The 24,498-nt window shown below is 42.9% G+C and overlaps 1 protein-coding gene and 1 long non-coding RNA gene across 2 annotated transcripts; one reads left to right on the forward strand and one right to left on the reverse strand.

The window, feature by feature from the left end:
- Positions 1 to 3,438: 3,438 nt before the first annotated feature.
- LOC118690646 (uncharacterized) lies at positions 3,439 to 10,173 on the reverse strand. The gene is made up of 5 exons (XR_004980881.1): positions 10,131 to 10,173; positions 9,344 to 9,407; positions 4,788 to 4,901; positions 3,961 to 4,052; positions 3,439 to 3,697 (listed from the first exon to the last, which is right to left on the reverse strand). It is a non-coding gene; the product is annotated as an uncharacterized LOC118690646 (long non-coding RNA).
- On the forward strand, positions 10,116 to 24,259 carry DIS3L (DIS3 like exosome 3'-5' exoribonuclease). The gene is given in 18 exon segments (XM_036389490.1): positions 10,116 to 10,312; positions 12,781 to 12,934; positions 13,683 to 13,811; positions 14,345 to 14,480; positions 15,189 to 15,365; positions 16,274 to 16,352; positions 17,209 to 17,388; positions 17,941 to 17,994; positions 17,997 to 18,109; positions 18,419 to 18,580; positions 19,263 to 19,510; positions 20,224 to 20,316; positions 20,870 to 21,403; positions 22,044 to 22,198; positions 22,286 to 22,464; positions 22,795 to 22,940; positions 23,483 to 23,657; positions 23,729 to 24,259. Coding segments are annotated over 18 exon segments (3,171 nt in total). The 5' UTR covers positions 10,116 to 10,167; the 3' UTR covers positions 24,041 to 24,259.
- The last annotated feature ends 239 nt before the right edge of the window (positions 24,260 to 24,498 follow it).

Genomic DNA, 24,498 nt, shown 5'->3' on the forward strand with positions numbered 1-24,498 from the left:
ACTTACAAATACTTCTAAATATGCTGGGGCAAATTTATGATCAAGCTTAGCTGTTTTCTTCAAACAGCTGTCTCCAGATAGATGGAATATTAAGGAGAGAACTTAAATCTGCAGGAAATGTAGTGTTACAGCAATTGGCATTATTTGGACACATTGTGGAACGATGCTGCTCAGCTCTGCTTTTATCAGAAGAAATTTTGAGTTCACTGCTCTTGTACTCAGTGAGGAATGGGTTTGATTACAGAAAGAAGAGAAGCTGAAAGAAGCTGTGAATTTATCTTTAGGATCGATTTCTGCAGAAATTTTTACCCTGAAGTTTTAGGAACTAGTTGAATGCTAGCACTGAATATAAACATTCTCTGCACTCAACCCCTTCTCTGCAAAAGCCAGAGTCCTCATTCCCAGTCCAAAATTCTGCCACTTGTGTATCTCAGTGCTGTGGTCTCCTCCCTTCATCTGCAATGGGCTCAGCATGAGACCTTAGGAAAGAGGATCATTTGAATTTTTATCTGCCCTGGAAATTTTGTTACTGCTTTTATTCATCACTGCAGAGATGAGCAGCCTGCAAAGCCAGTCCAGCAGCACAACACTTATCCTGCAGCAGTGAGATCTGAGGGTGCACCTTAGACTGATTGAAATGACCCCTGGACTGGACCACACATGATTTTATGCCTCACTTTCCTCCCTGCAAACATGGAAACAGTGTTCCATGTGCTCAACAATATTGACTTCTACCCAGAAACTGTTTGTTTTGCATGTGCTACAGAGATGAACATTAAAATGGCCATTTTTAAATTTTGGAACATCAAGGAATTATGTTCATTGACGTTTACATATAAAAAAGAAACCAAGCAAATCCTAGCAGAAATTCCTGGAAGTTCATTCCTGTTTTCAAAGAAAATCTAAGAAAACTTGGCTGCAGGTATTTCTTTTTATTTTCATCCAGCTCCATAGTCATTCACAGAATTCTAAGTCAGGATCTAGCAGGAGTTGTACTCAAAATGACAGCCTGCAGAGATGCATTTATTTCTCTGGTTTGCCACTTTACAAGGGAAAAAAACACATTTCCAAGATATTTTTGGTAACGTATGACTAAGTAGCAAAATTAAAACTAGGAAATTAATAACTACATGGCATTTCAATCCCATCAACTCTAATCAACATAAATCCATTCTAATTAAAACCTGCAAATCCTGAGGATACCAAAGAGATAGCCCTCTGTTAAAAGGAGATGGCAGCAACAGGTACCTTCCATACAAATGGAGAGGATGCAAATTTCTGAGAGGCAAAGATGAAGCTGTACTAGAAGTTGTATTTTTAGAACACCACTAGGCCCTAATAATCTCAAACTGGTGAAATAAAAAAAACCTCATAAATTTTTCCCTTTAAAACTTAATAAGCACTTTGACAATCTAAATGAAGGAGTGTACAGCTTTCAGGCTAAAAAGGGTCACTAAGTTTATCACAATCATTCCTATAGTTTTAGAATAAGATTAGCCCCTGGTAATCCCTAATTGGCAAAAACAAACACAAATTTTGTCCTTTAAAATTTAAAAAGCACTTTCACAAGCCTAACAGAGGATCTGAAGAAAGTGTACAACTTCACAGCCTGCAAAAGGTTACCAGGTTTATCACAATCATCAAACCAGAAATAGGACAGAGATACAAAGCGTGTTCTGATCAGAATGATGAATAACACACACCAGTGTAAAGAGAATAATAGAAATTATATAATTGCACCAGGGCCTTTGTTTCAAAGTCAAAACATCTCAGCTCTTGAGTCTGTCTTTAGGACTTGATCAAAAGCCCATAAACATTAACAAGATTCTTTGCACTGGCTCCCTTGGGCCTTGCACATGTCCTTTTTACAGCAGCTTGGCGCATCTTAAATCAGCTCAGGAAGCTCCTTGTCTCTCCTACAATCCATTCAAACTTGCACTTATGAGTGGCGTCAGCTTTTAAATACAAACCTACAGATGCCAAATCTACCTGATCCTGGTAACTTTTCATATTATACCAAGATCAATAGTTCCCCTCTCCTCCTACTGAACTGCCAGGGGAAAAAGGATCCAAAGGGAGCTTGGGTGTGTGTTCTTTGTGCATATCCAGAGCAGCTACTGCTGACACTGGGGTTTAAGGGGAGAACCCATCTTCACCCAGCTCTAAATCAGCTCTTTTAAAGAAGGCCTCTTTTGTCTGCTGCTGGTTTATATCCCCAACCAGCAGAGATTAAACAAATGCATGTGTTTGGCAGCAGTGGCTGTCACCCTGCCAATTAGCTCAGCAGGAAGCAAACAACCTGCTGACCTTCCTGGGCCAGCATCCTCCAAGGCGAGCAAAAGGGGCTGTGCTCAGTAGCTCAGTGCTGTTATCATCATAGTCCACCCCAAGCTTACCCCACCATTCCCTGGAGTCACAGCAACAGTCCAGAGCCACAGGAGTGTAGAGCTGCAGGAACCAAAGCCATCATTATGTCTGGTGGTTTCCAAACTTTATTTGTGAAATCATAAAAAGGGTTGTCTTTATTCTGTTTGCAACAGCCACTGACATTGAGGGGGTCTGGGGGTCTGTGCAGGAGTCTTGAGGGCTGGCAAGGATTTGCCAGATGAGAAAGCCTGGGAATCACTGATTGTACTACTGTGGCAAGGAACAAGTTACACCTGACTACTCTTAACCTGTTTATTTCACATGTTCTTACAAATGGCCACACATTATCTTTATGCAAACTGTGCCAGAATTTAATACACTGATGTTGCTCAAGAATATTTAATGCTAGCTGTAGTTCCTTTTCAAAACCGCAAGATATGGTTTGGTTGGTTTTTTCCTTGCAATGATGAAAAAATAGAACATCACATATATAAATGCTTGGACAGCATGATATTTAGAAAAGCAAGAATATAAAATCCATCATTTTTATCCATCCCATTCTGTTGTGATGCCCAGTGGTGACAGCTTAGTAAAATACCTACTCCTTCTGTGTTTTCAGTGGGAGGCAACAGCTGTAGCTGGCCTTTGCTTTAATGTAGCATGGTCTGCAATCAGGATCCAGAGCTGCAAGAGGACTTTGCTGGATAATGAGGAAGGCAGCTTCAGTAAGGTTCCTCAGCTCTGAGCACACACCCTTTTCAGGTGTAACTTTCATCTAAGTCTCCCCTGCATGTCATTCCATTGGATCAAATCAACAGGAGAAGCTGAAAAGCAGGCTGAGATAAAAATGTGTTGGGATACAGAAAGATGCTTTAATAGATAAAAAGCTACAGTCTCTTTTAGAAAGGATTTTTCCACTTTGTATTCCTATTGTCTGAAATCAGGCCTGAATAGAAGAAGATGACTTGATAAAATATAGGCAAAAAAAATCATATAAGGAAATAATGGAAATGCTGTTATGGATTTTTGTGAGTATAAATAGTTTCGGAAATGAAACTGTCAAGCCCAGCATCTGAAATGCTGTAGAAATAAAGTCACTTTAATGGTCAGCCTGCTGCAACCACATAAACATTCCCTAGTTCCTTTCACAGCCCAGCATCTTGTAAATTTTTTTTTTTTTTTAATCTGACATATGGGGAGACATTAGTTGGAGACCGAAGGAGACAGAATCTAAAAGAGAAGCAGAAATGGATCAAGAGAAGATAAGGAACAGAAATCATCAACGGGAGATATTAAATTCCAAATATGAAACTTGAAAGGATGGGCCATTCTAGAAGGGAAAAAAAAAAAAAGAAAAAAAAGAAGGGTAGTGAGATAAGCTGGAAAATAACATGGTGAACTCAATTTTAAGCAAAAATATTAGACAGAAATAATCTGAGACTGCCCCTCCTCTTCTTCCATGCTTCTGAAGGTATGGGCTGCCATATCTGCAAGAGCATTCTGGCACCTGACTGTAAGCCCAGGACAGTTCTGTCCCACAGCTGGGGCTGCTCTTTGGCTTTCCTGGTGCACAGCAGAAAACCTCTCCCTTACCTGCAGCTGCACCAGCCCATCCAACGAGGGGGACACCTGCTCACAACTGGTGCTGTGCACTCCCTCCATACACTGCATTCTGCAAGGGGCAACTGGGGAAAGAGTAGAAATTACCTAAAATAAGCATCAGTGTAAAAAAATCAGGCAGTCTCTCACTAAGTTAAATGAGCATTTTGGTATTTGATTGGCATGCTAATGTCCTTCACATCCTCAGAAATTCCACATCTTATCAGCTGCCACAAACTACTCGTTCAAGGTCCAATTTCTTCCTCTGAAAACATGATTTGTATCTTGTTTTTGTTAAATTTTATTACCCATTAGACAATTTCCTCATTATAATGGCAGCTCAGTCTCTTTCAGAAATATATACTGTATACAATCCAGAAATATAAAATGTATAAAATCCGCCTAATATCTTCATAAAGCAGAATTAAATTTCCTATTTGCATTCAAGGGTGATGAACCAAGAGAATGGATCTTTGGCTCAAACCCTGGCTGAGCCACTGAGCTGCCATATGACCCCAGGCAAAAAATTTGATCTTCTTTAATTGAAGCAGTTAAAAATTTGGCTAAGAAGCAAGACCTTTCTGAAAAGCACCAGCCTTTGACCTCGGCTTGCAGGAGTAAATGCATCTCCAAAGTCTCAGGCTGAATGATGCAAGATGTTTTTTCAGTTATCTATCCCTAGAAGCTATGTGGTTGCTCACATCACTTTGTATTTTCAGCATAATAAGGAACTACACCATTTAGTGAGGTGGTAACAAGCAGCACTTTGGTGGTTCTGTCAAGTTTGGGACCTAGAGGATATTTCTTGGCCACTGACTTACTTCAATTGGACTTGTGGGTGAAAGCAGTGGAGAGGAAGGAGCCTTGCATGCAGGGCCCGCTGCCAGGAAAGCAAGTGAAGAATAAAGGTGTAATTTAGCTTGCAGGAGCTCAGCCTAGGTAGCAAATAAACATCAGTTACTGTTTTGTGTTCCCACAGTTGATGATCAGATCCTCCCCATCACTAAGACACAGAGAGGGATAACTGGAATCCCTGAGGCCAGGATGAGCAAGGCCATTGGAGGTCTCAGCTCTTTGCAAGGGCCAAAGACCTGAGTTCCCTTGACTCCACACTAAACTCGGTCGTCAGTATCACAACAAATTATTTCTTGCCTCATTTGTAAAAGCAGCAGGCAGGTGGTGAACACACTCTCACCTTGCCTCCCTCTAATGAACCACTTTAACCATATCAAGAATGAATTTTGCATAATGACTGCAATATGAAGTCGTAAGGAGCCATGCAGCATTTGTGATGGAAGCCTTGAGGACAATGACAAAGGCACCCATTAAGGATGTTCAGCAGCTGAGTGTCCCAGCAGAGTTGGGCAAACACTGAAATCCATTTCCCTTGGATATTCATTTGAATTTTTAAATGAATTTCTTTGACTGTTCACATCTCTTTTGTGCTCACTTTCCATGAATAGCAAATGAGCTTTAATAAGGGGAGTAATCATGAAAAACACATTTTAAGCTTGAACATTTGCCAAATGAAAACCTCCAATTGCACAATAAGTGGTTAGCAGTACATATGTCATTTTATGACTTTTACATTCAATTAGAAATATTCACTGTTGGTCAGTTATCACAAAGGGACATCAAGGAAACCCAAATAATATCACTATGTACAGAACAGGGCAGCACAGGTTAAAGGATTATTATGTACAATTAGGGTTTCCTGAACTACTTGCTGACTGAGACTAAGTTCTTGACAATAATTATGAAAAAAAAAATCTTGAAATCTTGTATTCTTTCCTCTGTAATTTATTTTTTTTAAGAGTAACCTGTGCTTTACCCAGCCCTGCCAGGCAATATGATTTGCCAGAGGATAGAGCAGTTATGGGCATAAAATCTTTGCTCAAGGGCTTTTAGTAAGAAGAATTTAAGGCACCTAAGATGCACAGCTGCAGCCCAGAAATGCAGTGTAATACATTTTCCTTTAGTTTCCTTTTATACATCATTGAGCTCTCAAGGAAAACCTCTTATATCTCATTTGTGGAGCAAATCACAACTGCAGAGTTCCCCATGAGTCAACCCCATTTAATTTCTGCTGATAGGAGCCCAAGAGGGAATTAATCAGCTTCACCTAGAAACTTCTTGTTATTTTGAAAGCAGGGGGGTAAAAAGTCACCCTTGCTATTCTGTTTTCTATTTACTGGGGTATATAAATAAATAAACCTTAGAGTGTGATATTGTGCAGCACTGACCCCAGGCTTGAGCGAGATGTACCAGAGGGAGCACTCCCAGTCTGGACGTGGGTGGAAAATCTGACCTGTTGGGTCTTTCCATCTCTGACCACATTATCCTCTGAACCCTGCAGGAGCTGCTCTGGGGGCTGAGACAACCCTGAGCATCATCTCAGTGCAAGGATCCCACCGAATCAAACGCATTTTGATGACAAATGATTGATACGGTGGCCTTCTCCTTTGATCTAAATTGTTGTCATAATTTCTAGCATAGCAAATATAAGCATATTTTATGAAAGCAGAAATTCTGGACTACACCAAGGTATTCTCAGCTGCTAACAACCTAAAGCTCCCTGAAACAAACACTCTAATCATCCCAGCATAAGGGCTTTTTTCCCTTTAAATAATACTCAGGATCTCTCATCAGTAAATACAGAGGGAAAGCCTTGGATAAAGTAAGCCAATGTACAGAAAATAAGTGAAACACAAGAGTACACAGCTTTGCATTCCTGTGCTGTAAACTTTTGAACTGCATCCATGGAAGAAAAGGGTGGGGGAAAGAAGATCAAATGCATGCTATAGTAAATATCAGGTATTGTGATAAATTGCTTTTATGCTTCCAATAATTGTAAACATTGTGTAGTTTCATATTCTTGACATGCTTGAAGAGATCTGCAAGCTTTTTTTTTATTATTTTATTATAGAGCAGCATCCCTTTCTAGTTTATTTTGTGGAGAAAATTGTCTCTTTATGCTATAAACAACTCCAAGCAGTTTGTTCAGGGAAGCTGAAAGGTGGAATTTTAGCCCATCAGACACGGGCAGGGAAGGGAAAGTTCCGATTTCAGCCCAAACTCGATTACAGAGCGTCCCCCAGCGGGAGTGTCCGGCACTGCGAATGCCAAGGACTAACGGGGGCTTGGACGAACGGAAATCCACGGAGAATATTCGGAAGCCCAAAAATGCACGAATGAAAAATCGTTTTCTTTTCGCTAAACTGAGAAGAATATTAGCATTCTCTTTGTAACGCTGTATAAATGATTTTAAAGGATAAATGAGATAATCATCAGTCAAAGTGCAATCCTAAGCAAAATAACAGAGTAATTAACGTGAGATCTGACAAAAATAATTAAAGGAGGGTGACATAACTAATGCCAGTGGACACGGGATTACATAAAACAGACATTGTTAAGATCATCTGATATATTTCTTTTTTATGAGTGCAAAGAATGGTATATTAATCCAAGACCTTTCTAGATGGGGGTGCAATTTTTACAATACTTGGCTTTGACTGAGCCAGCGAAGGAATCTCCAAGAGAAAAGAACATTTATCAAGTTTAGGATGAGTTAGAAGGAGGTGCTGAATTGCCAAGTGATCCACAATTGCTTTAAGAATGGGACAACCCACTTCAAAAATATGCTATAAGATAATCAAATCTTGCATCCTCTACCTCAGTCACAGGGTACTCGGAGGAAAAAAAAATATAAAAAGGCCTTTTTCAAATGGAAAGATACAATTTCTATTGATTCCATGACTGTGTGGATCCAGGTTTATCTTCTGCCTCTTGTTTGTGGCATTTGTCAGATGAGTCAGGCTTGGGAAACTTGAGCCAATTGCTGGTATTCCCCAGTGACCTCAGACTTGTTGGCCCAAACACTTGTGTTAAAAGGCAGCGCTCTGAGATGTGTCCTGCACCTCGTGACAGGCTTCTGCAGGCAGGCAGAGCTCCCAAAGGCTCCCGCTTCCCATCCCAGGCAGGCACAGCTTAAAGGCTTCTATTGCCCATGTGAAAATAAAAGCTTCTCCAGCACTGGCTGGTGTTATCCACAGGGGCATTGCACAAAGGGAGCAATGTATTCTACCATAGTTTTTTTCTTTACAAAGTACTTTATGAAGTTAAGCTGTATGAAGCAATGTATGTCCCATAGTTCTGCAAGCAGACTGCACTTCATCTTTATTCTTCAACATGTGGTAAGATCTTCCAATATTGATACACCAACATTTTTGCAACTTTTATTTTTAAACAATTCGACATGCACATGTTATCTTGCTAGTTTTGGCTTTTCCTGCACAAACTTCTTGCCCTGTGTGAAGATAATTACCAGATCAGCATGAAATACCAGAGCAGGAAAGTTCATCTCTGATCTCACAGGGACAAATTCAGCTGTCAGATAAAGTGTCAAGAGGTCTCTCTGGCTCTAGTGACTCCAGCTTGGCCTTTTGCAACCATTTGAGGTTTCTTCTATGAGAGGAAGGAAGTGGAGAAACTCAAGAATGATAAAACTGTTCAGACGAGGATGTTATAAATACACGTGCAGCTACTCAGCTGTATCCCAGGGCATGAACTTGGCCCAAAGGTCTTCCATTTTCCTCTGTGAAACTGCACAAATGGGAGCAGTGATCTCAGCTACTTCTATTTAATTAACCTTTGTTTTATTACAGTCATTGAATGTCACTGAGTAAGCACTCTGGTCTGTGTTCCTCACTGTGTCAGCAATCAGCATCTGCTGCATTTCAAACTCAACTAAATGTCTTTTTTTACCAAATGCTGAGTTTTTCTTACCCTTTCTATCAGCATGGGTTACTTCATCTTTGCTCTTGCTGAACAAGAGCTCCATCATTTTGCTCTCCATTTCCCTTTTCCTCTCACATCCTGCTTACATAATACATCTGAAATCATCCTGACTCCCAAACCCAAGTCTACACTTTGGTCGTCTCTCACTAAGTTATAACACCTCCTCCTCCTCAGATGTTTGAGAACTTGGCTTCTGCAAATCAGCTTCTTACAGATGGTGCTTCCATTTACTGGCACAAATTGGTTACTTAGAAGTATTAGTCATTGGAGATACACATTTTATAAAACATGTGAAAAATAAGAAGTAGAATAAACAGGAACATACAGTGACATACTGCCTTGGCTCTTTCCCAGTGGTTTTTTCCCTCCTAAGGACAAACACTACACAGCTCTCACCATGTATTTATGCTCCACCATGTATTTATGTATTAAGTAAAGTTATGGTGTAGGCAATTATCATTTGAGAAAGTATGAATGCTTTTCTAAGAGTCAAAACAATCATCCCCAAAATGCCACACTGGCAGCATTACAGACACAGAGCACGGACTCAGACCCAGAGACACTGCTTTGGGCTCCTGACCTTCCACTGCTTTTCTGGTTCATCTTGGACTAGACTTCATCTGTCAATGCCTTTATCTTCTGCTCTGTAAATGTGAAGGACAATAGTGGTGATTACTATGAAATAAGTTGTCATTAGGGCTTGCCTGCTTTCCTTACACACCCTTGCCCTGATCCCCACCTCCCAGAGTGCTCTGGCATGTGATCACACAAAATCGGGGTGGGAAACGAACCTGTAATTTCTCCTGGAAGATGCCGTGAAAGACTATGGAGGTTCACACAACTGCATCCCTCACTTGAAGGGAATCGGCCCTCGGTGCTCGCCCAGCCACACAAGCCTGGGCTCCCTCAGGGCTTGCACGGGTCGGGCTCCCCCTCAGCCCGCTCCCGCCCGCCCCTCAGGGCCGCCCTGGTTCCCTCAGCTCGTCCCCGCTGTCCCTCAGCTTGTCCCGTCTGTCCCTCAGCGCCAGCTCCAGTCCCTCAGCGCCGGCTCCAGTCCCTCAGCTCGATCTCGCCCGTCCCTCAGACCGCCCCCGTTCCCTCAGTTCGACAGCTCGATCCCGCCCGGCTCCCTCAGCTCGTTTCCGCTGTCCCTCAGCTCTAGCTCTAGCTCTAGCTCTAGCTCCCTCAGTTCGCTCCCACTCGTCCCTCCGCTCGGTTCCCTCAGGCCGCCTTGGTTCCCTCAGCCCGCCCCACCCGCTCTCTTCCCGCCCCTCGGTTGAAGCCGATCCCCGCGCTGTGACCCCGCGCCCCGCCCCGCCCCGCGCAGGCGCCCCGGCAGTCGCGGCCTCGGGGCCGCCGGTCCCCACCGGTCTCCGCCATTGCCGGTGGGTCCCCGCCGCCCCGATGCTCCGCACGGAGAAGGTGCTGCAGCTGCGGGGGCAGCAGGGCCGCGCCGTGCGGGTGGTGCGGGAGCACTACCTGCGCCCCGACGTGCCGTGCCGCAGCGCCCTGTGCCGCAGCGCCCAGTGCCGCGCCGCCTGCGCCCGCGGTGAGGCTCCGCCGTGAGGGGTCTGGGGGGAGCCGGGGGCGAGCACCGACAGAGCCGGGATCGCCCGCGGGCCGCGCTGGGGTGGTGGGCGGTGTCCTCCGGGGCCGCGGGTGCGGGGGGCAGAGCTGGGGACAAAGTGATCCCTGGGCTGGGGGGATCCCTGGGCAGAGCTGACCCCTGAGCTGGGGCAGTCCCTGAACTGGGGTGATCCCTGGGTGAGGAGTGATCCCTGAGCTGGGGAACCCCTGAGGACAGAGAATGATCTTCGGGCAAGGGTTATCCCTGAAGGGGAAGGGGTGATCCCCATCCTTGGGTGTCCGGATGGTGCTGAACAGATCACGGCTGTACCAATGGTTTTCCTTTAAAGCGAGATCCTGAGAAATCAACGAGGCGTTAAGAGTGGAAGAAATCGAGGAGTTGATTGTTAGAGGGTTTAACTGTGAACAGTTTACTGGCAGTGATAAAAGGCTAAAGGATTGTTCAATTTTTACACTTCTCTTGTTTTAAAAGATCCTTTAAAATGAATTAATTTCTGCAGAGTGGTGGTTTATAGCATGAGTTAAATTCTATACATACCTGTTAAGTATTACAATGGGGCCAAGCCATTTTCATGAAGCCATTGTAATTCTGCATCAGCAGCTATTTCTGTTCAGTAATTAAATGTAATTGCCTGTGTTATATCAGGGCATTTCAGACACGGGAAGGCTGCCAGGCTCTGATGTCTGCATTTGTTGTTGTTTTTACGTACTGTGGTGCTGCTATGTGCATCGTAGATCATCACCAGAGCTGTGGTTGATATTTCAGTTGGGGTTGTTGTTGTTGTTCAATAGCACAATTTATTTGATGCAGGAAAATGACTGGTAAATAACAAACATAATATCTAACCTGTTGAAATCGACCAAATGCCTTGCCTGAAAGAAAAGGTTGAGAATTGTGACACTTTTTTTTTTTCTTTGGAGCTATGATTGGCATAGATGTTTTCACTTTTGATTTAGGTTGCAATTGAGGACAGAAGGTGTATTACTTAGATTATTATAGTGTATTACTGCTGTATAGGACTAGTGATAGTTACTGCTCCCTAAAATACTGCATTTGGTTGTGAATTCCTCAAGGATAAATTAAAGGCACATATCAGAAAAAAACTAACCTTTCCTGCTGTGCCTAACTCCCCCTCTTTTGTACTTAAATGTAAATTGTTCTACAGGTGACTGTCAGAATATGTCCCTATGCGATTATTCAAGGTAACCCAGATGTGAGGGAAATATTTGTTTTCCTTCCTGACTCTACACAGTGTGCTGAGCAAATCTATTCCATGCCCTGTGAGAGACTGCCTGCAAAAATCCCATCAGCAGGTGCTGGTAAGGGTGAGCAGTGCCTGCCTGGGAGTCATTCTGCTCCAGATGGATGGGTTAGGCAAGGATAGCTTCCTATGGGCACAGCTCCCAAATCTTCCAGTGACACTTCACTTCTAATGCTCTTCTGAATTATTAATAAATATTAGCTTTCTTGTATATCTGCTGCCATCATCCATTATCAGCCTTCGGTGCGAGGTGAGGCCAAGTTTCTGCGTGCACAACTGTGCTGGCTGGATTCACACTTCTTGTGGTCACAGCTCAGAGATTGTCCCTTCTGTGTCAGCTTCTAAGGAATAATAAAAATAACCTGACTTGTCAATATCTATATGCTGTATTCTGTATAATTTGTCTGCACTGTGGTGAGTTCAGTGTTTATAATAAATTGTAAATAGGTTTTAAGAAAAAATACAGTGGAGATCCCCTCCCATCTGAAAGCTTTTGGGTAATCTTTGAAATACCAAAAGCAATTAAACTCTTGAATTTTGAGGTACTTTTTAAGATGTCATCTGTGATGTGTTGTGTCTGATATTTTGATGGCATATTCCTAAGGGCTAGAGTCTGTATAAAGAAAATTAACACTGATGGTTGATAGTTTAGGTTTAAAAACATCTTTTCTTTGCAGTAGCAGTGGTTTTCTCTACATGCACCCTTTCCTGTGCTCTTTTATGTAAAGAGCCTGCTGTAAATTGTGTGTTTGAACAGAGAGGGCTGTGAGAGCAGGGTAAAGGGACTGCTCATAATTCTACAGCCTTTAGAAATTCCATGAAAAGATTTTCTGTGCCAAATGTATAGTCCCTTTTTCATATGGAAGCAGAGAAAGAACTGTAACCTTCACTCTTTTAAGTGATAGCCTTTTCATAATGAAAGTGGATCTTTTTCACTCCTCTGGATAGAATTTGCACTAAATTTTGGCATCAGTGGATGCAAAAGGGTTTTGTCACAAATTTATGGACCACAGAATTAAACCATAATAGCTGTAATTTTGTTCATCAGAAAAGGAAATGTTCCCATTTGAGGAGACACAACTCGGATTTTCTTATATCAGGAAATATTTTCAAGAAACCGTTATTTCAACTGAAAGTTTGAACCTTGTAACTCTGAATTATCTTCTAGATGGAAAATTGCTGTCAGATGATGTCACACACTATGTTGTCCCTGACTGCAAGGTTGTTCAGGAGTACCTGGAGATTCTGGAGTTTCCAGAGCTGAAAGGAATTATTTTCATGCAAACAGCTTGTCAGGCTGTGCAACATCAGAAGGGACGCAGGTATTTATCCCATAAGAACTTATTTTTTATTTAGATTGAAGTAAAAATACTGATTTATAAAATGTATAATTTTTAGGCCTTTCAAGCATCTCAATGTAGTTTTACAGAAGGGGGAAGGACTGGGATCCTTTGTGATCCATGGATATCAATGCCTGGCATAGTTTTCACTTGATAGGAGCAATATGAAACCTGCAGCATTATTAACTAATCAAATGGCTGGTGGCAGGAATTCATTAGACTTTGCAGTAATGATCTATTATGTGCCCACAGCTAGATTATGGACAGGTTTAGGTTTGCTCTATTGATGCCTGAGCATTTGTCTTTGGGGAGCAATGAATATTGTATGGTATACTTATCTCACCAGACATTAACCTGGGCATTGCCATAGCATTTCAGAGTAAAATTTGCTCTCAGGGCCTTCCCATATTTCTAAAGCATGAAGGCTTTTAAAGTAATAGCACTTGCCCCAAAAGTGACAAATAAAACAAGTTCCTGAACATTTAGGGTGTTTTGTGGGGCTCAGTAGAAAACAAGTATGTTTAAAATCAGAAGTGTTCATGAGGGAACTTAATAAAGTTTGCTTGCAGGTGATGGTTTAGGATTTATCATCAGTGGTGTACTTTAATGAGTGCATTTCTCTGTGCATGACAGTAATTTCCCTGGAGTTTTTCAGCTGTATTTTCACAGTGAGTTAAAATAGCATTATCAAAAGCAGACACAAGAATATATTTAACTTTTCTCATCGCAGGCAGTACAACAAGTTACGGAATCTGTTGAAGGATCCCCGTCACGACTGTACTGTGTTTGCTAATGAATTCCACCAGCACTGCTACCTGCCCAGGGAGAAGGGAGAATCCATGGAGAAGTGGCAGACCAGGTTTGTTTGAGCCTCTGCAGTGTCACATTGCACAGCATTGTGATTTTAGGAATGTGAGAGTTCGTGCTCCTGCTCTGCTGAGCTCTGCAACAGTTCACAGGCACTGCAAGTCTGCATTATGCTTTATGATTATACAAGTATCAGCATTGTTTTCCTAGGGAAATAGACAAAATATAATTAAACTAAATGCAATAATGCTAAAGAAAAAGCTGGATCAGTTGAAAGTCACACCGTAGCATCAGAGTCTTTGCATCTCCAGCCTGCTTTTTACAGTCACCCAGAGGAACTTCATGTGTGTTGCAGCCAGGGCACAAGTGGATGTACTGAGGAGGAAACATTCTATTCTCCTCTCTTCTTGTGGGGCTTAAGAATGGTACAGGAACATTTTTGCAGAAAAACATTTCTGTAGCTTAGTGTATGTCTCTCAAAAGTCTGAGTGTTAAATCAAAATCTCGTTTATACAAAGCCAGCAAAATCTTGCAAGTAGCAAATGAGCTGTGCCAGAAGTCTTATTTCAAACTTTGCTTTTCTAGGAATATTTACAATGCAGCAGCCTGGTATCACAATCACTGCCTGGGTCAGATGCCAGTTGTTATGGTAACAGAAGATGAAGATGCTATCAGGCAGTACGGAAATGAAACAGAAGGAGTCTTTGTGATTTCCTTCAAGGTAACATGCCAGAAAAATAAAAGGTTTCCTTTATGCTGCATCAAAATGATGAAGGAAGTACATTAAAGTATATTGCAAATCATGCCAGAGTTTACATTCAATAAAACTGTGAGGTAGCTCATATCTCCATTTATCAAAGCAAGCAAATATGTCACTTGTGGGAATCTCAGAAAAAAGCAGAGAGCTGGAAAGATAAAAGGCAGCTGTGAGGATAGAGGTCATCTTTCTCAGGAGACCTTTTCCTTGCTTTTAAGGAATTTGCCATTGATGAGCAGTGATCAGTTCCCTCAGGCAGCTGCCTAAATCTGGAATGCAAGCAGTCCATAAGCAACTGTAAATACCCATTAACAATGTTCTTACCTGGACTGCTGAGGGTGCAGTGATGTCTGAGAAGATCATTCTTCATTTTGGTGTCCATCTCTGATACCACTGGTACTCAGTGGGATCTGGGCATGGGATGTTCATGTTCAGCTGTGAAAGGATGTTGAGTAAAAGCTGCACCAAACTGATTGACCTTTGTTGTATTTAGCAGTGGATTAGGCTGAACCTGGGACAGATCTGTGGGGCTTAGAGCAGACTCATCATTACCATTGTGTTATTTGGGTACAGTGTGAGACAGATCCTGTCCACTATGGGCTTTCCAAATGCATTATTAAAAGAACAGAGATCTCAGAGTACATTTCTGATTACTTCTATTTGTGCCTACAGAATTACTTGGATAACTTCTGGCCTGACCTGAAGGCTGCCCATGAGCTCTTTGACTCCATAGTCCAAGCTCGGCGTGAGCGGGAGAGTGAAAGCCAAGAGAACCATGGAAAAGAATATCCTGAGCACTTACCTGTGGAAGTACTGGAGGCTGGCATCAAGTCTGGAAGATACCTGCAGGTATTTGTTACATAGAGAACATACACAGAGCAATGCAGTCTTGTGCTTGATCCCTTGAGCTGCCTGAAATAGAGTGATTAGAGAAAGAAATATGGCTGTGGTGGGAAGAGGGAAAGAAAACAAAAAACAAGAGGTTGGAAGGGATTAGAATTCTTAGGATTCTCAAAATATTTCCCCTACGCTGTATTGTGACATGTGTATTTTTATTTTTTTTTTTGTCTTGGAAGAGTTAAAGTAAGATTTGGCTATTGAGGATTTGAAATTTGCTATGTTTTTTCTTCAACTTGATATGTGATGTACCTGTAAATTGAGAGACCAGGTGTGATTTGAAGCAGCAAGACCTTGTTCTTAAATATAAATAGTGCTGCACAAAGGTAGCAGTTCTAACTTCATTTGCACAGAGATCTCCCAGTCAATGAAATTAATTTACAGTTTATGGCTGTTCAGGGCCTTAATATGGATTGTTGGTAGACAAGTGTCCTTCCTTTAGAAATAATTTAAAGAATTAGAGGCAGTGATTTTTTTCCTTTCTTGGCAACTTTAGCAGAGGCAGGAATAAAATATGAACAGAAAGACTGAAGCTTTTCTTTCTTGTTGAAATAATGCCAGATTCTCTGCTAAGGCAGACAGCAAAAGTAATCTTGCACTGCCTGTGCTTGGAGTTAAATGTCATTTACCATCTTACAAATAAATTCAGCATTTAAAAGAATTTACTTTGCCAGAAGTGAACACTTAAGTCCCACACCCTGCATTCCCCCCTTTAGAGAGAACAGCTGTGTTCAAAATAACCTACGGATCAATAAAAAACTAATAATGCAAAAATAACTGTAACCCCCAAAATGTTATCCTTTAAAGTTGTCTATTTTTAGGGTGTTTCACCCGTTGGTTGGTTTGTTGGTCTCTTCCAGGGTGCACTGAATGTCAACAAGCACCGAGCACAGCTGGAAGCTTTTGTTCGGCTTCAGGGGGCTGGCAGCAAAGACACAGGTGAGAGGAGTTCACTTACCAAACCAGCTGAGGGCTGAGACACTGCAGTGCCTGTGGTTCCCATGGGCAGAAAGGAGGCTGAAGGATTAACCAGAGGGTGGAACCTGTGAGGAGAACTCCTTCCTCTTTCTCACCCCCTTTGGCCACATTCTGGCCTCTTGTCCTGTTTGCCTGCACCTCTCTGAAGGGAAGTGCTGCTGCAAATTGTCCCTGTGCTTTGCTCTAGCCTCAGGTGGCCACTCCTTTGACTGCAATAAGAGTTTGCATAGCTGTTGGCAAGGTTAGGAAGCTGGTCTTTGTGAACATAGTTGGAAAATTGCCTTTTGGATCAAGCTGATCCAAAGTGATCCAGGATTGTCTCTCTGGCACGAGTTACTAATCAGCACCTTTGAAGGAACAGTCCATTGCCCTTGCACAGACACACTGGCCCAGCTCTCACTAATAACTGCTTTCAAATGTTCCTGTGACAGACCCTGCAGTCAAACCAGTGCTCAATATACTCATTATTTTTTAAAAGCTTGTTTTATTCTGAATCCTCCCCAGAATCCTGTGGCAGTGGCTTTCACAATTTAACTGTGCTGTTTTTATAGCTGCTGCCTGAGAACAATGAACTTATCCCAGCCTATGCTGCTTTTTATCCAAAAGTTCACTTACAGAATTCCTTAAAAGATCCTTAAAAAAAAGAGGAAAATCTTTTCATTTCCTTTTAGTATTAATTTCTTGCCAGTAGTCCTTGTTGGAAGAAATAATTTTGGAAAAGTCATTTTCTGTTATTTCAGCAGAATGCTGCCAAGAATGGAGGGATTTGATTTTTTTTAGAAGATTCCAGTTCTGTTTCCTTTTATTTTAAATACAGAACTTCAAAGTGACATCCTTATTTATGGGACCAAGGCTCGGAATCGTGCAATCCACGGGGATGTGGTTGTGGTTGAGTTGCTGCCTGTGCATGAATGGAAGGGAAGGACTGTTGCCCTCTGTGAAAATGAGACCGAGGACAAAGCACCTGCAGACACCACGGGTGACCCTATGCCCACAGGTAAGGAGAAGCATCCTTTGAATTCCCTGCTGATAAATAATGGGGAAAAAAAAATGTTAGGTGAAAAAGCATCCCCATGTGACATGCCTGGGTACCATGGGAACTTAGAGTCTTGTTTGAAATGATTACTCTGCAGCTGTAGCTGCATCTTAAAAGTTTGTTGAGGTCAGAGCTAAAAGTTTCAAGAGGTTAATTTTCTTTTTGTAGGGAAATCATGTTTTGTTTTGCTCTTTGCTACTAAAAATTCTCTGTATTACTAGAATTGGCCACATTTCAGCAGCAATAGGAATCTCTGAATAATTTATATTGTGTATCAGTTGAAATCTATACAATGAGTTAGTCTCCACATAAATAAAAGCTCATTAAAATCTGCCTGTGCCAACAGTAGTTTATGACACACTGTATTGTCTGCACACCATATGTTGTTGGCAGTTGTAACAGATTTGGGGACGCATCAGTTGATTTTACAAAGCAGTGAATCTCCTGCATTCCCACATATTTGCTTTCTTGGTTCTGTTTAATTCTTTAATGCACAATGTTCCTGATTTAAAGGTAAAGTAGTTGGAATCATCCAGAAGAACTGGAGGGATTATGTGGTCACTTTCCCTCTAAAGAAGAGAGCCAGTCCCAGGGCAGAAATGCTCAGAAAGTCCTTGTAACACCTTGGGATTACCGAATTCCCAAAATCCGGATCAGCACTCAGCAGGCTGAGGCATTACAGGTAATTTAACTGAAGTGTTCTCTGTTCCTACAAAGCTGGGTGGGCGTTACAGGCTCTAATGATGTTTTCCTTGACAAAACCACGGTAAAACAGAATCTGGGAGGGTTCCATTTCTGCCTTGAAGGATTGTGTTCAACTCCTGTCAGGTAACAAAGCTTGAGGTCTGAATTTGGGCCACAGTCCAGCTGCCCTGAGCACTGACATACCACTTGCTTTGGGTTTTTTCTGCTAAATGTAAGGTTGTGTTGGGGGTGTAAGTTGTGCTTCTCAGGAGCACAGAGCTGCTCTGACAGAGCTGTCTCCCTGCAGGAGTACAGAGTTGTGGTGCGCATCGATTCCTGGGAGTCGACTTCCCTGTACCCGAACGGGCACTTTGTGAGAGTGCTGGGCAGGATTGGGGACCTCGAGGGGGAGATTGCAGCTATTCTGGTGGAGAACAGCATTTGTGCTGCCCCTTTCTCAGAAATCCAGGTTCGTCTCTGTGATCAGATCCACTCTTTTCTGTTCATTTCCAGGGTCTTGTTTCTCAAAGAGAGGGACTCTCTTACAGCTTGACATCTTTGTTGCCAGTGGCTTTTTGAAAAGCCCATTTTAAAAGATGAACATTTATTATTATTTTACTTCATTTTTCTGGAATCTCTTGGATCAGTGGTTCTATTGATAGTATGGATTTTCAAGTCAGTAGTGATTTTAAGATAATCCTTTTGCTGTGAGGAGAAGATTACAAAGTCTTAATTCAAATTTGAGGTAGACTTTTAAGATTTTTCTGCCTTTAGTATGTGGTTATGCTACTGATCCTAAAGGCCTCATACTACTGAAATCATTGTATTAAATACTTTGTTTTCAACTGGGAGAGGAACCAGCTTTCATAGAGAACTATTTTGATTATACCTACAATTAATAGAAAGAAAAAGACTAAAAAACCAATATGTAGTGGTTATATTTGCCAGAGCTGCAGTATCACCACAGTAATAACATTGGTTGCTAAGACACATAGAATTCTTTTTAATGTTTTCCACCCTTTCTGTAAAGTATACGTAATGGACTTGTAAAATGAAACAAAAGAAGAATTTGAAAAACTAATTCAACCTAATTGTTGGCATCTTTTTGTAGAAAATACATAAATCTGTGTTCATCAACAATATTTCTGTAGATGAGTGAAATGCCAGTGAGTTCTCCAAAGAATCCATGGAAAGTGAGTCCAGAGGAGGTGAAAAAACGCCTTGACCTGAGAGATACCCACCTGATATTCAGCATTGACCCCAAGGGCTGCGAGGATGTGGATGATGCTCTCTCTGTCAGGACTCTGCCCAACGGGAACCTCGAGCTGGGGGTGCACATTGCAGATGTGACTCACTTCGTGGCAGCAAATTCCTACACTGATGTTGAGGCCAGAGCAAGGTCAGTTATTTTCTGGAAATTAGAAAATTTATGGAGCTCAGAAGTTTGTGATGCTACCCTAAGGAAACTTTGGAAGGAAGAAACATGCTTTCACCTTTCATGTCTTACTAAAGCTAATTCAACTATTAGGTAACTAATGACATTCTGCTTTTATTTGGACACATTTTCCAGAAAGCTATCCAAGTTTATTTTCCCTGATCACTCTTCTTTGCTTCATAGTCAAATTTAACATCTGTGACTTAAAGTACCTTTAAAAACCACTTGTTTGCATTCCAAGGGAGATGAACACCCACAAAATGGAATTAATTCCAGAGGTATTTGTCAGGCTTATGTTTTAATATTCAATCTTGTCTTTTAATGTGCAAATATTTCATTCTCTTTTTTCTTTTATTGCCGGTGTCTTGAACTTAAACTGCTGAATCACTTCATGAACTGTATTCTTTGTAGATTCAAAGAAGTATAATGTGGAGGCAGCAGAGATGTTTGATTAAGTCACCTCTTCAGTGAGCAAATTTTGTCCAGCCCTGGTTCTGCCCTTAATGACAGCTGAAATACCAAGGAAGGCAAAATCAGGGCTGTACTGTCCAAATAGCTATTTAAATAATTTGACTTTGGTATTGCACCTGTGAGCGTTCTGTGGGAATAACCTTTTCCAATCGGGCTGTAGAGCAGTGTTTGTGGGTGGGCAGAGCAGCAGCTGTGTTTTGTTCCAGGGCTACCACGTATTACCTGGCAGACCGGCGCTATGACATGCTGCCCTCCGTGCTCAGCGCTGACCTGTGCTCCCTCCTCAGCGGCGTGGACAGGTAGGGCTTGGGAGATGTTCTCAGCAGGGACACTTCCACAAGTCATTTTGCATTATTACTGGAGAACTGTGTACATTAAAAGTTACCTTTCACTTCTACCACAGTTAGGGTGAATTTTGTAGACCTTTTTATATCAATTTACAGGCTCAGTTGGCTGCTGGCATGAGGATATGCAAGGCTGGCATGAGGACATTCAGGGTACAGAGATGTTCATTGTGGATGCATCTAACTAATGAAATAAAAATGGATAAAAATAACTATCACAGTGTAGCTCTGCTCTAACATAAAGGAGACCTTATACCTTAGGGGTACTGTGCTTCAGCAGATGAATTGAAGATACTGCTGTGTAGCTCATTTCAGTTGTGATGCATGAGACTGAAAGGCAAGTGCATTATTCAGTGGTGTAGTTGCTGAGCACTGGTTTCATGAAGAAAAAAAAATGATGCTTCCACAACCAGAATTAAATCTATAAATTTCTAAGAGTTGAATGTGCTTGCAATGGGAGTTTAGGTCTACCAGAACTGTTCCAGAACTCTGTGGTGTTGTCTTTAAGATACGCCGTGAGCGTCTTGTGGGAGCTGGAGAAGGAATCGTTCGAGACGCTGAGGGTTCAGTACACCAGAACCCTGATCCGCTCTGCCTACAAGCTGGAGTATGAGACAGCCCAGGGACTGTTGGATGGGGACACCAGTGTCGTGGGGGACATCCTGGAGCTGAAAGGCCTGGATGAAGGAGCGAGGCAGCAGAAGCTGGCTGAGCTGGTTTGGGCCATATCCAAGCTCACCGACATAGCGCGACACGTCCGGGCCAAGCGGGACCGCTGCGGCGCGCTGGAGCTGGAGGGGATCGAGATCCGAGTGCAGCTGGATGACAAACGGAACATCCATGACCTCATCCCCAAGCAGCCGCTGGAAGTGCACGAGACGGTGGCGGAATGCATGATCCTGGCCAACCACTGGGTGGCGAAAAGGATTTCCGAGGATTTCCCCCACCAAGCTCTGCTGCGGCAGCACCCTCCACCACGCCAGGAATTCTTCACTGAGCTTCGGGAGTGTGCCAGTGCCAAAGGCTTCTCAATAGACACACGGTAGCTTTTATTACTAAAGTTCTGTAGTTGATGTTAAGCAATTAACTGTTTGGCCATGGTATTGTTAAACAATTCCAGCTCTGAGTATCAATGTTAAGGGACACTGCATAGCAGTTCTTAGAAGGAGTTCTATCAGAACCTCTCTGATGATGTTCTGACCAGGAGAAGCTGCCTGCATTCTGCTGGGTGTAATCCAAATGGCAGTGGCTGATTAATTTTAGACATACCCAGACAAAACATTTGTTCAGTCACTGTGCGGTGGTCAAGCTCTGCAGTGGCCTTGTTTGCACTGTATTTCCTGTGTAAGAGAGTACTGATTTAAATTCGGTGAATTCTGTGCAATGTAGTCATTTTAAATGACTCAAAATAATTCATAATTACTTGGGCAAGATAAGATGAGAAGGCCATGGTAAAGGGCATCAGTTGCAGCAGACAACTGAGTGAAAACTGGGATTTTTCCAAACATTTTCTTAGAGCAGAGCTGTTACTAAATTGCATTTAGAGTTTCAGTATCACTCTGCTTGCCATTTTTTTTATTAATAACTATTAACATCTGTGTGGGTTTTATGCTGTTGTTAACTGTGAGCCATTATAACCAGGGCTGGTGTCATTTTCTTTGGAATTAACACCTTTTTGCCAGGTCTAACAAGGCTTTGGCCGAGTCCCTGGACAGAGCAAACGACCCCTCGGACCCCATTGTGAACAAACTGCTGCGCTCCATGGCCACCCACGCCATGTCCAACGCCCTCTACTTCTCAACTGGCTCTTGTCCCGAGGAGCAGTTTCATCACTATGGTATCTGGCCACTTTCCTGCCGTTCTGTGATTTCTGAACTGTTGGGGGAGGCTTTGACTGCTCATCTGTGTTCCTCTCTCTTGGCAGGGCTGGCCCTGGAGAAGTACACTCACTTCACTTCTCCCATCAGGAGATACGCTGACATCGTTGTGCACAGGCTGCTGATGGCAGCGACCCTGAGGGGAACCACGGGGGATGTGAAGGATAACATCATCAGCAACAAGGACCTGGAGGAATTGTGCCGACACATCAATAACAGGAACCGGGTAAGGGTGTCCTTCTGGGAGTCTCCATGGTGCCCTAGGGAATGGGGTACCACTCCTGACTGTGGCTTTTGTGAATTAAGAGCATCACTTTACTTTTATTTGTAGTGCTTTGAGGTTTTTCTAAATATCAGTTTTCTTCTGAGAGTGGTAGTAAAAGTGTTCATACTTCATTTGCACTGCACGTAGGATTTTGTTTTAGATGTAATTTTTCTTGGGGACAGGTAAGAGATTAAATAATGGGCAAAAGCAGCTGTGGAAGTCAAAGGCAGGGATGCTTGTTGGAATATTTACGTAGGTTTTTGTCCGTGTGTGTGTGTGGGGTGCTCACAGGCAGCCCAGCGTGCTCAGAAGCAGTCCACAGAGCTCTTCCAGTGCATGTACTTCCGAGACAGGAGCGCCGAGAGCGACGAGCGCTGCGTGGCCGACGGGGTCATCTACTCCATCCGCACCAACGGTGTGCTGGTCTTCGTGCCACGGTGAGCCCGGGGCTGGGAGGGACACCTGCTGCTGCTGGAGTGCCGGGAGGGCACGGCCTGGCACAGCTCACTTCACACCTGGCATCTCCAGCATTCCACGGGGCTGGCTTAAGAGCCTCCCCAGCCAGAAGAGGCTGGTGCCTTACAGAGAACCCAGGGCAAACACGCTGCTGCTCTAAAAGAAGCTCTTAAGGAGCTTCTTTTAAAATGGAGAACTGTCTCCTCACCGTCTGGCTGGAAAAACCTGTAAAGCTGCTCTTCTCCCATCACTGATCCATTCCAGGCCCCACCCAGCACTAAGATAATGGATCACTGACTATTTCACTTCTGCTTCGCTGCTCTCAAAACATTTCAGTCACTGTCTCCATGCTGTTTTCATGTCTGGGTTTCTTTAACACCACCTATCCTGTTCCTGAGGCAGGATTATCAGCCTGCCGTGCCTGCCCCTTCCTGTTGCTTTTCTACAATCCCAGCCAGCCTGCGGGATTCAAAGCTAAGAGACCTGAAAATGGTTAGAACAGCTTCTCTCTGCTCTTCTGTAGGTATGGAATCAAAGGTGCAGCCTACATGAAAAACAAAGAGGGCTTGGTCATCTCCTGCCAAGGGGCTGGGAGCTGCCAGTGGAAGCCTGGATCCCTCCATCGCTCTCAGCATAAAATCACCTCCACTACAGCTGCTGGAGACTCGATGACCTTGAGCCTTTTCGATCACATCACAGTGAGTATCTCATCTGAGGAGAGGAAAGGAAATGGCACCATCAGAAATTTGAACACAGTATTGCTTTGCAGGTGAGAATCCTTGTGCAGAGTTCCCGCTGCCACGCTGAAACCATCAAGCTGGAGATCATCAGGAACGCACCGCACCACACTGCGGACACCGAGGCTGCCCACAAGAGCCTCCACGTGGTGAAGTCTGACCTGGTGAAGGAAGTCAGCCAGTCTGCAGAGGAGGCCCAGCGTGCCCAGGACGGAGCCAGGCTGGAAGTGATGGATGAGGAGTCCCTGGAGTTCTGCCAGACCAAGGGGCCCAGCCTGTACCAGCTGCTGGAGGAGATCCGGGAGCTGGCACTGCTGGATGTGACAGAGGACATCAGGACTTGAACTGGGACCTGCCCCCAGCTGCTGGGGCTGTCCCACTCCTGTTCACTGTGCACAAGTGCTTGGGGATCTTTAAAAAAAGCAGTTTATTTAGATATTCAAGAGTCCTTTCAGTAAGAAGCTAAATGTATATTTTAAATAAGAATTATTTTTATCTGATTATGAGTATGGATGAGTTATGAAAATATTTTATACCTGATAAAGCTCATATTTCAGACTAAAGACAGTGTGTGAATTCTTTCAAAAATCATTCAAAAAATTACTTTGCCTATGTTGTCCACAAATTAAGTTCTTAAAACCTAAATACTTCCTTCTTCCCTACAAGGATAGAAAAAGCAAATTCCTTCATGAAGTAACACCTGTTGCCCTGAGGGTAGTTGCTTAATTCAGTGTGTAGAAATTCAGTCATTTTTACCCCTTTATTAGAAGGGGTGATTCCTCTTGAATCTAAAAAGAGAAAA

The sequence above is a fragment of the Molothrus ater genome, chromosome 13, assembly GCF_012460135.2.
Source record: "Molothrus ater isolate BHLD 08-10-18 breed brown headed cowbird chromosome 13, BPBGC_Mater_1.1, whole genome shotgun sequence".
In the NCBI taxonomy this organism is placed as follows: Eukaryota; Metazoa; Chordata; class Aves; order Passeriformes; family Icteridae; genus Molothrus; species Molothrus ater.